Raw genomic sequence first — 15,457 nt, forward strand, 5'->3', positions numbered from 1 at the left:
ATATAAAATCACTAATTTTTGAGAAAGTAATATTTCATATTTTAAGTATGAAGTGTAAATTCACCTATTTAAATTATAATTTAAGAGTTTTATACATAAAGATTAGTAAGATTTAAATGTAAATTTTTTTTTATATTATTGTTAACATAGACTTTAATTTTTCAAATGTCACATATATCTTTCATTATTTGTAGATTTATTTCTTTAATGGAGTAGGCAAATGAATCAGCTCAGCCTTGACTGTAACAAAATACTGTTTGGTGGCTTGTGACAGACAGGGTTTTAACCTCTGACAGCGAGATTCATTGTGGAGCAAGAGCCAATCATAGCTCCTGACGACACTTGTCTCATGAAAGTTGGAATATAAAAAGCCACTTGGAATACAGTATAAAAGACTCACTGGTGTGGCAAGTGTGTCTCGCAGACTGTGCATGCTTTAAAATTTTGCTTGGCATTACTCAAAAGTAAAAGAAGAAACAAGAACAAGGAAAAAGATCGAATTGATTTTAAAATCATGCAAAAACTGCAAATCTATGTTTATATTTATTTGTTTATGCTGATTGTTGCTGGCCCAGTGGATCTAACTGAGAATAGCGAGCAAAAGGAAAATGTGGAAAAAGAGGGGCTGTGTAATGCATGTACTTGGAGACAAAACACTAAATCTTCAAGAATAGAAGCCATAAAAATTCAAATCCTCAGTAAGCTTCGCCTGGAAACAGCTCCTAACATCAGCAAAGATGCTATAAGACAACTTTTGCCCAAAGCTCCACCACTCCGGGAACTGATTGATCAGTACGATGTCCAGAGAGATGACAGCAGTGATGGGTCTTTGGAAGATGATGATTATCATGCTACGACGGAAACAATTATTACTATGCCAACAGAGTGTAAGTAGTCCTATTATGTATATCGGTGGTTCTGCTGACGGTTGTTCTAATGTTTATGAGAAACGGATCTATTTTCAGGCTCTTTTAACAAGCTGTTGGCTGGTATATAAGCAGTAGGAAAGGGTTTCTTTTTTTTTTCAATATTTCATGAGAAATATAATGAGATTGAAATCTGCTGCACTGTTTCTTTATAGAGTTAGAAAGCTAAAAATTAAAATGCTTGCACAGCATTAATGTTATTTAATTTAAAATGACAAATACAACATGCTTATGCTTTCACAGTTTAATACCACCAAGGCAAAGGAAGAGAGATGCTATAAGCAATGTTAAAACTTTATATTAAATTTTATAACTGCATTTGGTTGTCTAAAATATGTATTTACTAATAATAGAGAAAGGAAGCATTTGCTAGACGTTTAAACCTCTTTGGGCATTGCTAAATACCTAGAATTACTGTCATTCAAAACTCTCTCTCACAGTGTGTTTATGTTTTCCACAAATTAAAATCTTTTATTTTGAAAGCTACCACACTGAAGAGTGTGAAAAAATATTTTTAAAAATTTATTGTATTAGCAAAAGCAGTGATGAAGTAAGCATATAATAATCATGAGGTAATTATCAGAAAATGCCTAAGAAATAAATATTTTACTACAGTAAGTTAGGGCTCACGAAGTCTTACTTGTACCTTGACCATGGTACTATTGTTGAGAGTACCCAGTCTGCAAATTTCCAGGGAGGCACACTGCTTAATAACCTTCTAAATTATTATTTTACTCTTTATGGGAGGGATGACTACTACCTGCATTATCTACATTGGTTCTGAAAGATAATATATTTCATTCTATTCCTTTTTCACATAGCTCAAAAAGAACACTTTCTCAAGGAAAAGGAGATAGGCACCTTAACAGAGAAGGCATGACAAGAAAGATTTTGTGCCATGTGTCTGTGCTTTATATACTTTAAATTGAAGGCTTGAAACAGTTTCAAAATATTGTTTTCCTTATTAAGCAGTCAGGTTACAATGCAACAAATAATTTTCCTTTAAGATCCTGCTATCAAATAGTCCTGTAGTAGATTGGCCTTATTTACAGACAGATTTAGAAAACCAAAAAGGAACTGCTAGTGTCTCTGCTTACACTGATAGCCTGATCCTAAAGATAATGCTTTCTAACTTTTGAGATATCTCAAATATAACAGCTACATTTTTGTGATAATTACCTACTTAGTTCTGTGCTTTTAGAAAACTATACCAGAGCCAAAGCATAGCAGATGTACTATATTTTCTACTAATTCCCGAGGCTCAGTAAGTTACTCAGTGTGTCTTGTCCCCAGGTAATTCAGGCCTGGGGGAAGGGTTCCTTCTTCCAGACTGATTGGTACAGCTGCTCAGTAAGTGTAACTACTCAGATTCCCAAAGAATTCTAAGTGGATGTTCCTCCCTGGTGTCTCTTGTTCTCTCTAATCATCATCATTTTAAAATTTCATCCACTGTTCATTCTTTCATAGAATTTTCTTTAGTCCACAGTTCTCTGGAAAGGGAACAGATTTCTTATAAACAAATGAAAAAACATTTTCTCAAAAGTTCTGTAATGTTAGTTATTTTCTTTGATTTTTTCTCAGTTATGAATGAACTTCTACATAGTATTTAATTTTAAAAGATTGTGTATGCATACTTTATTCAAATAAGAAAAATGCACCAATTAAGGGGTTTCATTTACTTTTTATGGGGAATAATTTCAATAACTTTTTTTTTCTTATTCATTTATAGCTGATTTTCTAATGCAAATGGAAGGAAAACCCAAGTGTTGCTTCTTTAAATTTAGCTCTAAAATACAATACAATAAGGTAGTAAAGGCCCAACTGTGGATATATCTGAGACCTGTCAAGACTCCTACAACGGTGTTTGTGCAAATCTTGAGACTCATCAAACCCATGAAAGACGGTACAAGGTATACTGGAATCCGATCTCTGAAACTTGACATGAACCCAGGCACTGGTATTTGGCAGAGCATTGATGTGAAGACAGTGTTGCAAAATTGGCTCAAACAACCTGAATCCAACTTAGGCATTGAAATCAAAGCTTTAGATGAGAATGGTCATAATCTTGCTGTAACCTTCCCAGGACCAGAAGAAGATGGGCTGGTAAGTGATAACTAACAATAATATTCTAATACTCTTATTATGTTTTTATTCATAATGTGAATGAATTATACCAGAAAATAAATACCAATATCCTATGCTCATAATCCAGACAAAGGTATGTTACCCCAATGGTAGCCCTGAACCCTATAAAAGTAGGTATTCAGTTTTATACCCTATGAAATACTCCCTTGATATTCTTAACTTTGCATGAGGATAAAAAAAAAAAAATTATACCATAGTGCTTAATTTCTTACAGAGTTCTTTTGAACTAGGAAATATAAAGTGTTCTTCATTGATATGACATATGAGTATATGAATAAAAACATGAACTCTGCATACTGGTTTGTAGTACATACCAAATAAAACAAAACTGGTGTTCCCCCCACCCCAGAGGGTGCCAAATGTGTTGAAATTATTTAGACTTAGGAATCAGCATAATGCAGAAGAATTTTAAAAACTATAATTCAAATAAAATGCTTTTATCTATAGCAATTAACTGAATCTATGTTTTGGCTTATTTTTTATTAAATATGTTATATTTAAGGTCCCTCATGATAAATACACTCATTATTTGTAGGCTGCTGATGCACTGACACACACACACACATATATAAAAATTACTTTGTGGATTATCCCTACTAAAATTTTAATTTCCAGGCTAGTTAACCTTTGCCACCCAGTTAATTTCTGAGCTACATTGCCATTCTTGTCTAAGAGTTTACTTAGAAATGTCATATAACTTAATATGGGCCAAGCAGATGATAATACCTTATATATTATAAAAATTAATAAAAACCATTCTAAAACCTAGTATAAATTTAGGATTATTCACTCTTCTTGTTTATCTAGGCTTCTGTTTACATATCAAAAACTTATTTAATGTGGCCATATTTTTTATTTCTATCTATTGACTTAATTTACAATAGAAGATTGTATTTGCAAACAATAAACATGTTATCATTTTAATCTTCATATGGTCTTGGTTAAGAAGCATATATAATTAGTAAATTAGATCTACTTTAAATGACTTTTTAAAAGATTATATAATTTTTAAATCATCCATTTTTAAAAATATAACATATAAAATTCTATTGACTCCTCAAATAATGTCATTCTTTTTACCAATCTTAATAACAAGGACTACCAGGTCTATTTTAATTTTAGATATAGAATAAAACTACTACTATTTAAGAAAATGTTCTTTCTTATAGATCAGGATTTTAATGATCACAGTTGATAATATGACAAAGCTTTTAATTCTTTTTTTATTGTACTTTAGATGAAGGTTTACAGAACAAACTAGTTCCTCATCAAACAGTACACACATTGTTCTGTGACATTGGTTAACAACCCCACAACATGTCAACACTCTCCTTTATCAACCCTGGGTTCCCTGTTACCAGCTTTATTGTTACCTTGGACCTTCCAGTCCCTGCCCCAGGGCTGGTGTGCCCCTTTAGTCTTGTTTTGTTCCATGGGCCTGTTCAACCTTTGGCTGAAGGGTGAACTCCAGGAGTGACCTCATTACTGAGCTGAAAGGGTGTTGGGGGGCCACACTCTCAGGGTTTGTCCAGTTTCTGTCAGGCCAGCAAGTCTGGTCTGTCTTTTTGAGTTAGAATTTTGTTCTACATTTTTCTCCAGCTCTGACTGGGGCCCTCTGTTGTGATCCCTGTCAGAGCGGTCAGTGGTGGTAGCTGGGTACCATGTTGTTGTACTGGACTCAGTCTGGTGGAAGCCATGGTAGATGTGGTCCATTAGTCCTTTGGACTAATCTTTCCCTTGTGTCTTTAGTTTTCTTCATCCTTCCTTGCTCCCAAAGGGGTGAGACCAGTGGAGTATCCTAGATGGTTGCTCACAGAAAGCTTTTAGCTCTTATAAAACAGGTGGTTAATATGATGTATTCTTCAGATTTTTTCCAAATAAAATTTCAAAATACATCAAAAGATTGGGGCAGGGACAGAGTTAGCAAATTATTATTTGAATATCTGAATGGAAGTATCTTTCAGTGAAAGAGTAAATAAAATATTATCACATCGTCTTCTAGATCTCTCCTTCCCTCCATTAGAGTCTGTCTTTCCAACCCAGTATACATACTGCCATCTTCTTCACCATGCCCTCCTTTTTTCCCATTACAATTCATACAGTGCTGGGAGGTAGCTGTTTTGCTCTGGCTTTAATATTTGAATTTCTCTGAGGAAAGACATGGGGAATGAAGAATGGATGAATATACCTATCCCTTCAGGAATCATCAGACACATCTAGTCAATTTAATCAACAAGCACAAAGACAGGGAACTAACATCTTTCCTCTCCACTCTTTCGCTTCCTATAAAAAACTTTCAGAGCATCTATTATGTACTTGGTAGTCTGATACCAAAACTGGGGAAAACAAATATTAAAATATATAGATCTGACCTCAGGGGAATTTGTATTGGTACTACATTCTCCTAAGCCATATGAGGAAAATCAAGCCTAGTATAAATTAAAATTTTTAATGCTGTCTTTTAAAAATAAATGTGGTTTAAGCAAAATAATTCATTTCTTTCTTTGATAATGACTTCTCAAGGACAATATTTCAGGGTCTATTAATATTACTGATTTTTTTTTCTTCATACAGAATCCTTTTTTAGAGGTCAAGGTAACAGACACACCAAAAAGATCCAGAAGAGATTTTGGTCTTGACTGTGATGAGCACTCTACAGAATCACGATGCTGTCGTTATCCTCTAACTGTGGATTTTGAAGCTTTTGGATGGGATTGGATTATTGCACCCAAAAGATATAAGGCCAATTACTGTTCTGGAGAGTGTGAATTTGTATTTTTACAAAAATATCCTCACACTCATCTTGTACACCAAGCAAACCCCAGAGGTTCAGCAGGCCCTTGCTGTACTCCTACCAAGATGTCTCCAATTAATATGCTATATTTTAATGGCAAAGAACAAATAATATATGGGAAAATTCCAGCCATGGTAGTAGATCGATGTGGGTGCTCATGAGATGTACATTAGGTTCATAACTTCCTAAAACATGGAAGACTGTCCCCTCAACAATTTTGAAACTGTGAAATTATGTACCATAGGCTATAGGCCTACAGTATGCTACAGTCACTTGAGCACAAGCTATAATATATGAACTAAAAGAGAGAATATAGGCAATGGTTGACATTTAACCATCAAAATAAATCATACAATAAAAAGTTGTATGATTTCCAGAGTTTTCAAACTAGAAGGAAATAAAAATAAATGTATGTTCATATATAACACATGCAAGTAAATGAAAGCAATTCTCCTTGTGTTCTGGTGAATTAAAGGAGTATGCTTTAACGTCCATTTCTGTACAGTTTCATTTAATATTTACAGAAAAATCTCTATATAGTATTGGTAAAATGCAGGGTTGTTATGTACCATCATTTGGATCATCCTTAAACACTTGAATTTTTATTGTATGATAGTGTACTTGGTAAGATGAAATTCCACAAAAATAGGGATGATACACCATATGCAAGTTTCCATTCCTGTTATGATTGGTACAGTGCATTAACAATCCATGCCAATGGTGCTAGTACAGTAGGCTGAATGACCGATGTTATGAGGCTTATCCAATAAAAACATTCAGCAAAATAATAAGTTTCTCCTTTCTTCAGGTGCATTTTCATCCACCTCCAAATGGGGAATGAATTTTCTTTAATGAAAGAAGAATTACTTTTCTAGAGGTCAGCTTTCAATTCTGTAGCATACTTGGAGAAACTGCATTATGTTAAAAGGCTGACAAAAAGTTTTCATTTTTATCAGAATTTTCAAAATTACAGCCTGCCTTTGCAACACTGCAGTTTTTATGACAAAATAATGAAAATGACTGATTCTATCAATATTATATAAAAAGACTTTGAAGCAATTGCATTTATATAATATGTATACAATATTGTTTTGTAAATAAGTGTCTCCTTTTTTATTTACTTTGGTATATTTTTACACTAAAGACATTTGAAAATAAGTATTAAGGCACAAAGACATGCCATGTATCACAGAAAAGCAACTGCTTTTATTTCAGAGCATATTGTCAGATTAAATAGTGGTCCTAAAACTCCCTATGTTAATGGCTAGTTGGTTATATTACAATCATTTTGTATTTTTTTTACCTTATTAACATTCACTTATGGATTCATGATGGCTGTATAATGTGAATATGAAATTTCAGTGGTTTACTGTCATTGTATTCAAATCTCAATGTTCCACAATTTTAATACTTATAAATTTTATTAAGCATACCAAAATGATTTAACTCCATTATCTTAAATGCAGTATAATAAACTGATATTTCAACAAGAACTGTTAATTTTATTTTATAATTCAATAATGAATCTATTTCTGCATATATTTACTTATATTTTGTAAATTAGGATTTGTTAATCAAATTCAACATACTTATGACTAACTGAAATTACTTCATACATCTAATGTATAGAATCTCAATATAAATTAAAGCGTTTTCACCTTTTTTGAAAGACACAATAGTTTTATATTATAATGACTAATTCTGTATTTCTGATTTTCACTTTATTATAAAGGTCTAATGGTTTACCACAAAAGTTTGATTTAGGAATTGTAGGTCTGCTACTCTAGTTCTCATGAGTGAAATTCCTGTTCAAGTTGGTCCTGGTCAAGTTGCTTTATACATACAAAAGCAAAGACTGGTTAGTTATATCTGTTTCATTTCTCTTTATCTTGACCTGAAAACTATTTATATGTTTTCATAGGTTCAATTTACAAATGCATTGCAGTTGGCAAGGGTATATGGTCCTAGAGTTACAAGTTCTACTGAAGCCACAGGGACACAGGAAAGCAACAATATTTTCCTAACACTTAATGATACTGGCACATTTCTCTGAACTTTGGGAGTTCCAGTTTTCAACTTGCATTTCAAAATAATACAGAATGTCCAGAAATCTGTAAGTGCAACACTGTACATAAATAATTTTGAAGTGGCCCCTCCTCTCCACCTCCTATCAGTTTAGTAACTTAGGTATAAAGCAGTGACTAAGTTTAATGGCGAGAGATAATTAAAGTTTCATCAAGTATCATAATTCCTAAATAATTTATAATTAACATAAATGTAATGTTTAACCATTGATGATATTATAGCAATTTCCACTCATACAAACAAAATATAGCACTTTTTAAATTTTAAACTGACATATTTAACTCTGACAAAGCTGGGGTTGTAAGAGGTTGCTCCCGTGGAAGAAGGAGCTAACTGTGGTGATGCAGTGAGGCCACTTTCAGCTGTACACACTAGAGCCTCTTTCTTCCAGGGCCATGAATATACATGACCCAGAAGTCTGGGCCACCAGGCCTATCAACATACCACAGGCTCTGGAGTACCAATAACTGGGAACCTTGACCTGTTAGGTGAAGTCTGTGAAAAAGAGACACCCTCAGTTTTCAAGGACCCAGTCACAGGACTCCTCAATCTTTACACTCAACATATTATGGGTCTTCCTGATCACAGGTCCAACCTCACCATGTGGAAATCTTCTCCTGAAACCATATGATCATGAAAAGAAACATTAGATCAATCCTTCTTGGGACAGGACCGAGGTGGTTCCTTTCCTATTTTGCTAGGTTCTAGAAATGGAAAGGGTACTCTGCCAGTATGTCTAAGCACACATCACTTTCATTTTCACCACCCTAAGAATATTCACGTTGATACATACTAATCCTGGAATTTTTAGAAAACATAATGTTAAGTTCAATGCAGTGTTTCAATTTTAATCTTCTGAATGCTTTGTAATAATTTCCACAAGCCTGTCTTAAAGAGACAAAAACAAACAAAAAACCTTCCAAGCTGTAGAGTTCCTTTTTGTACTAAAGTTGTTTTTGAACATTTGTATGGAACTTTGTTTTCTTAAAATAAGAAAGCAATTATTTGACATTGACAGTAATGAATAAAAATTCAATTATTCCATTCTAAAAATGAAAACAAATTTATTTCACTTTTGTTCTTTAAACCATGATATAAAAATTTTAAGAGATCAATGCCCCTTTTGAAATTTATTGGAAACAAGCAATACTGTCACCAGAAAAAAACGCACACAATTTTCCAATGACACAAAATACAATTTCAGGGAATGTAGGGCCTTCCTAGAGCTCCTCCGTAGACTTTAATTTACAGCTGAATTGACGCAATGGCAGTGGGTTTGCTAGGGATACTGTCTTTTTCTTCTTAAGGAAAAAATATTTATGAAGTAATAAAGTATATTTATAAAAGGCTGATTTCCAATCAATCAGTTTTAGTCATTAAGCAATTTGAGTTTTGAAAATGGAAAATATTAAACAAGCATAATCTGTTAAAATAGCTAAAGCCCTTATGATTACCAAAACATTCTATGTCTCTTAAAGATTATCAAATTACCAACTGACAAGTCTATGATAGATTAAACTAGACAACTAAATAAAAAGCACTTCAAATTATGAACTCACATACTTTTTTCAAGATAATTTTTATTGTGCTTTAAATGAAAGTTTACCAATCAAGTCAGTCACTCACACAAAAACCCATATACACCTTGCTACACACTCCTGATTACTCTCCCCCTAATGAGACAGCCCACTCTCTCCCTCCACTCTCTCTTTTTATGTCCATTTCACCAGCTTCTAACCCCCTCCACCCTCTCTTCTCCCCTCCAGGCAAGAGAAGCCAACATAGTCTCAAGTGTCCATCTGAACCAAGAAGCTCACTCCTCACCAGCATCCCTCTCCAACCCGTTGTCCAGTCCAATCCATGTATGAACAGTTGACTTCGGGAATGGGTCCTCTCCTGGGCCAACAGAAGGTCTGGGGGCCATGACTACCGGGGTCCTTCTAGTCTCAGTCAGACCATTAAGTCTGGTCTTATGAGAATTTGGGGTCTGCATCCCACTGCTCTCCTGCTCCCTCAGGGGTTCTCTGTTGTGTTCCCTGTCAGGGCAGTCATCAGTTGTAGCTGGGCCTCAGGATGATGTAGTCTCTGGTTCATGTGGCTCTTTCTGTCTCTTGGGCTCGTAATCACCTTGTGCCCTTGGTGTTCTTCATTCTCCTTTGATCCAGGTGGGTTGCAACCAATTGATGCATCTTAGATGGCTGCTTGCTAGCGTTTAAGACCCCAGACGCCACTCTTCAAAGTGGGATGCAGAATGTTTTCTTAATAGATTTTATTATGCCAATTGACTTCGATGTCCCCTGAAACCATGGTCCTCAGACCCCTGCCCCTGCTATGCTGGCCTTCGAAGCATTCAGTTTATTCAGGAAACTTCTTTGCTTTTGGTTTAGTCCAATTGTGCTGACCTCCCCTGTATTGTGTGCTGTCTTTCCCTTCACCTAAAGTGGTTCTTATCTACTATCTAATTAGTGAATGCCGCTCTCCCACCCTTCCTCCCTCCCCCCTCTTGTAACCACAGAAGAATGTTTTCTTCTCCGTTTAAACTATTTCTCAAGTTCTTATAATAGTGGTCTTATACAATATTTGTCCTTTTGCAACTGACTAATTTCACTCAGCATAATACCTTCCAGTTTCCTCCACGTTATGAAATGTTTCACTGTTCTTTATCGATGTGTAGTATTCCATTGAGTGAATATACCATAATTTATTTATCCATTCATCCATTAATGGGCACCTTGGTTACTTCCATTTTTTGCTATTGTAAAGAGTGCTGCAATAAACATGGGTGTGCATGTATCTGTTCATGTAAAGGCTCTTATTTCTCTAGAATATATTCCAAGGAGTGGGATTGCTGAATCGTATGGTAGTTCTATTTCTAGCTTTTTAAGGAAGCGCCAAATCAATTTCCAAAGTGGTTGTACCATTTTGCATTCCCACCAGCAGTGTAAAAGTGTTCCAATCTCTCCACAGCCTCTCCAACATTTATTATTTTGTATTTTTTGGATTAATGCCAGCCTTGTTGGAGTGAGATGAAATCTCATTGTAGTTTTGATCTACATTTCTCTAATGGCTAATGATCATGAACATTTCCTCATATATCTGTTAGCTACCTGAATGTCTTCTTTAGTGGTCTATTCATATCTTTTGCTCATTTTTAAATTGGGTTATTTGTCTTTTTGCAGTTGAGTTTTTGCAGTATCATGTAGATTTTAGAGATCAGGTGCTGATCAGAAATGTCATAGCTAAAAACTTTTTCCCAGTCTGTAAGTAGTATTTTTACTCTTTTGGTGAAGTCTTTGGATGAGCATAGGTGTTTGATTATTAGGAGCTCCCAGTTATCTAGTTTTTCTTCTACGTTCTTTATAATGTTTTCTATACTGTTTATGCCATGTATTAGGGCTCCTAACATTGTCCCTGTTTTTCTTCCATGATCTTTATCGTTTTAGATTTTATATTTAGGTCTTTGATCCATTTTGAGTTAGTTTTTGTGCATGGAGTGAGGTATGGGTCTTGTTTCATTTTTTTGCAGATAGATATCCAGTTATGCCGGCACCATTTGTTAAAAAGACTGTCTTTTCCCCATTTAACTGTTTTGGGGCCTTTGTCAAATATCAACTGCTCATATGTGGATGGATTTATGTCTGGATTCTCAATTCTGTTCCATTGGTCCATGTATCTGTTGTTGTACAAGTACCAGGCTGTTCTGACTACTGTGGCAGTATAATAGGTTCTGAAATCAGGTAAAGTAAGGCCTCCCACTTTGTTCTTCTTTTTCAGTAATGCCTTATTTATCCGGGGCCTCTTTCCCTTCCATATGAAGTTGGTGATTTGTTTCTGCATCTCCTTAAAGAATGTCATTGGGATTTGGATTGGAATTGCATTAAATGTATAAATTGCTTTTGGTAGAATAGACATTTTTATAATGCTAAGTCTTCCTATCCACAAGCAAGGTATGTTCTTCCACTTATGTAAGTCTCTTTTGGTTTCTTGCAGAAGTGTACTGTAGTTTTCTTTGTATAAGTCTTTTACATCTCTGGTAAGATTTATTCCTAAGTATTTTATCTTCTTGGGGACTACTGTAAATGGCATTGATTTGGTGATTTCCTCTTTGATGTTCTTTTTGTTGGTGTAGAGGAATCCAACTGATTTTTGTATGTTTATCTTGTATCCCGATACTCTGCTGAACTCTTCTATTAGTTTCAGTAGTTTTCTGGAGGATTCCTTAGGGTTTTCTGTGTATAAGATCATGTCGTCTGCAAATAGAGATACTTTGACTTCTTCCTTGCCAATCTGGATGCCCTTTATTTCTTTATCTAGCCTAATTGCTCTGGCTAGGACTTCCAGCACAATGTTGAATAAGAGCGGTGATAAAGGGCATCCTTGTCTGGTTCCCAATCTCAATGGGAATGCTTTCAGGCTCTCTCCATTTAGTATGATGTTGGCTGCTGGCTTTGTATAGATGCCCTTTGTTATGTTGAGGAATTCTCCTTCTATTTTGCTGAGAGTTTTTATCATGAATGAGTGCTGAACTTTGTCAAATGCCTTTTCTGCATCCATTGATAAAATCATGTGATTCTTGTCTTTCGTTTTATTTATGTGATGGATTATATTAATTGTTTTTCTAATGTTGAACCATTCCTGCATACCTGGTATGAATCCCACTTGGTCATGGTGAATTATTTTTTGATATGTTGTTGAATTCTATTGGCTAGAATTTTGTTGAGGATTTTTGCATCTACACTCATGAGGGATATAGGTGTATAATTTTCTTTTCTTGTGGTGTCTTTACCTGGTTTTGGTATCAGGGATATACACAGAATGAGTTTGGTAGTATTCCATTCTTTTCTATGCTCTGAAATACCTTTAGTAGTAGTGGTGTTAACTCTTCTCTGAAAGTTTGGTAGAACTCTGCAGTGAAGCGATCCAGACCAGGGCTTTTTTTTTGGAGGGGGGGCCAGTTTTTTGATTACCTTTTCGATCTCTTCTTTTGTTATGGGTCTTTTTTTTTTTTAACCTCTGTTTGTGTTAGTGTAGGTAGGTAGTGTGTTTCTAGGAATTCATCCATTTCTTCTAGGTTTTCAAATTTGTTATAGTTTTTCATAGTAATCTGATATGATTCTTTTAATTTCAGTTGGGTCTGTTGTAATATTGCCCATCTCATTTCTTATTGGGGTTATTTGCTTCCTCTCCTGTTTTTCTTTTCTCGGTTTGGCCAGTGGTTTACCAATTTTGTTGATTTTTTCAAAAAACCAGCTTTTGGTCTTGTTAATTATTTCAATTGTTTTTCTGTTTTCTATTCCATTTAGTTCAGCTCTAGTTTTTATTATTTGTTTTCTTCTGGTGCCTGTGGGTTTCTTTTGTTGCTCTCTTTTTGTTCAAGTTGGAGGAATAATTCTTTGATTTTGGCCCATTCTTCTTTTTGGATGTGTGCATTTATTGATATAAACTGGCCTCTGAGCACCGCTTTTGCCGTGTCCCAAAGGTTGTGATAGGAAGTGGTTTCATTCTCATTGGATCTATGAATTTCTTTATTCCATCCTTAATGTCTTCTATGATCCAGTCTTTTCTGAGCAGGGTATTGTTCAGGTTCCAAGTGTTTGATTTCTTTTCCCTGCTTTTCCTGTTATTGATTTCCACTTTTATGGCCTTACGGTCAGAGAAGATGCTTTGTAATATTTCAATGTTTTAGATTCTGCTAAGGCTTGCTTTATGACCTAATATAAAGAAATTGTCGGAGTTAGGAGGGTATGAGATGCTAATATTTGTTGAGCACCTGATTTGTGCCAAGCACTTTTCTGACATACTCATCGTGGAAGATATTAATGTCCTCAATTTACAAAAGGAGATCCTGAGGAACTGAGGGTTATAAGAAGTATCTCAATGATCAGGCTACCTTTTTATTGATTGTTAGTTTGGCTTATCACAAGAAATAAGTGCTTAACAGTGTAATGCTATTATTTCTGATTCATAATAAAGGTGATTATTTGATTACACACACATATTCTTTGTTTGTTTTAAAAAATTCACTGTAACAAGTATTTTATTAGTTCTACATAGGCAAAGCACCAGAGGTGTCACTAGTGTTGGCGTCACCCAGTGCAGTAACTGATGTTGTCATCCTCCCACCCATGGACCTCATGGACCTCCTTCCATACCAGACCATACAGAATCCTTAGTAATGGTTTTTGTACTAATGTTACTTGTAAGTCATAATTCCCGTGTATCACTGAATGTAATGGCAATAGTAGTAACGTAAACAACTAATGAAGTTAAAATTATACCTTTAAATTACAATATCATACGCACAGAATAAATGTATTTACATTTACATAGTTTCATGTGGTTAAGGTGAAAATTTGGTAAGAAGACAATGGAATTCGAAATAAAAACGTTTAAGAACTACATCAAGATTATGTTCATTTTAATGTTAGACTTTACCATTACCTGAGATACATTAATAGATTAGGTTTGCATAATTAATAATGACCCAAATAATGTAGGGGAAAATAATATAGACGTTGTAGACAAATGCATATGGAAACATATTCATAAATGAAATAATACTATTTAAAAAAAGGAACAAATACACAAGCATTTGAGCACTTAGTAAACATCTTGCCTAAATCAGAAATTTTCTTTCCTGGCCTTCAAAGCTGCAAACTTTTAAACCAAAATCAATGCCCCTTGCAAACTCACTTTTTAAAGTGTCACTATTTTTTTAAGCCATAATTCAAACTTAAACCTTGAAAATTTCATTAAAGTCAGATATATATTTTCAAGACAGTGATTTTTTTAAAGAAAATTGAAAAAGACTAAAATTAAAAAAACTGTATTTAAGTTTTATTTCTAAATATGTATCAAGAAGCATAGCATTTCCCCCACTTCGTGTTTTAAGCTGTCAATTTATTTAGTTGTCAAAGAGTTGTATAATCAATAATTGTTATACATGTAAGTTTATTATCCGTTTTAATCATAGAATAAATACGTGATACCTATATAGTTGTAAATTGCTTAAATGAAATATTTCTTAGATTATATGAATACCAACAAAATTGTTTTTGTCAAATCTTTCTACATTGAATTACACTATTAGTTACAACATTATTACTAACTGAGAGGAAGGCTATTATGATTTTTCTCCTTTTCCTTTAATTACTACTTCATTCTCAAAAAAGTTACTGATGTACATTCACAAATACTAAGTAACACAATATTGTAGGTAAAACACCAGAAGATTTGACAAAATCAGTGATTATAAAAACTCTGGCAGCAACAAAAACAACAGTGCATGCTTATAGCTCGTGCAAACGAAACCCTGTGATTCAAAGAATCATTGTAATTGGGTAATAACGACAGCTCTGACAGGAGCACATCAGAAGGTTCAAAAAGTAAATTAGCATAGAGTTTTAACCTTGTAGGTATAAAAATAATATATGTAAGCTGGACTTACAAATATTTTATTGTTATAACAGGGATATTTTTATAAAAAATAATAAATTTCTGCTGAAAC

General features: G+C 34.2%; 1 protein-coding gene across 1 annotated transcript; it reads left to right on the top strand.

Moving 5' to 3' along the window:
• The first annotated feature begins 297 nt into the window (after positions 1-297).
• MSTN (myostatin) lies at positions 298-6,026 on the top strand. Its single transcript, XM_003406168.4, has 3 exons — positions 298-887; positions 2,656-3,029; positions 5,646-6,026. The coding sequence occupies exons 1-3, from the start codon at positions 515-517 to the stop codon at positions 6,024-6,026; spliced, it is 1,128 nt and encodes a 375-aa protein (XP_003406216.1). The 5' UTR covers positions 298-514.
• The last annotated feature ends 9,431 nt before the right edge of the window (positions 6,027-15,457 follow it).

This window comes from Loxodonta africana, chromosome 6 (assembly GCF_030014295.1).
Source record: "Loxodonta africana isolate mLoxAfr1 chromosome 6, mLoxAfr1.hap2, whole genome shotgun sequence".
Taxonomy (NCBI): domain Eukaryota; kingdom Metazoa; phylum Chordata; class Mammalia; order Proboscidea; family Elephantidae; genus Loxodonta; species Loxodonta africana.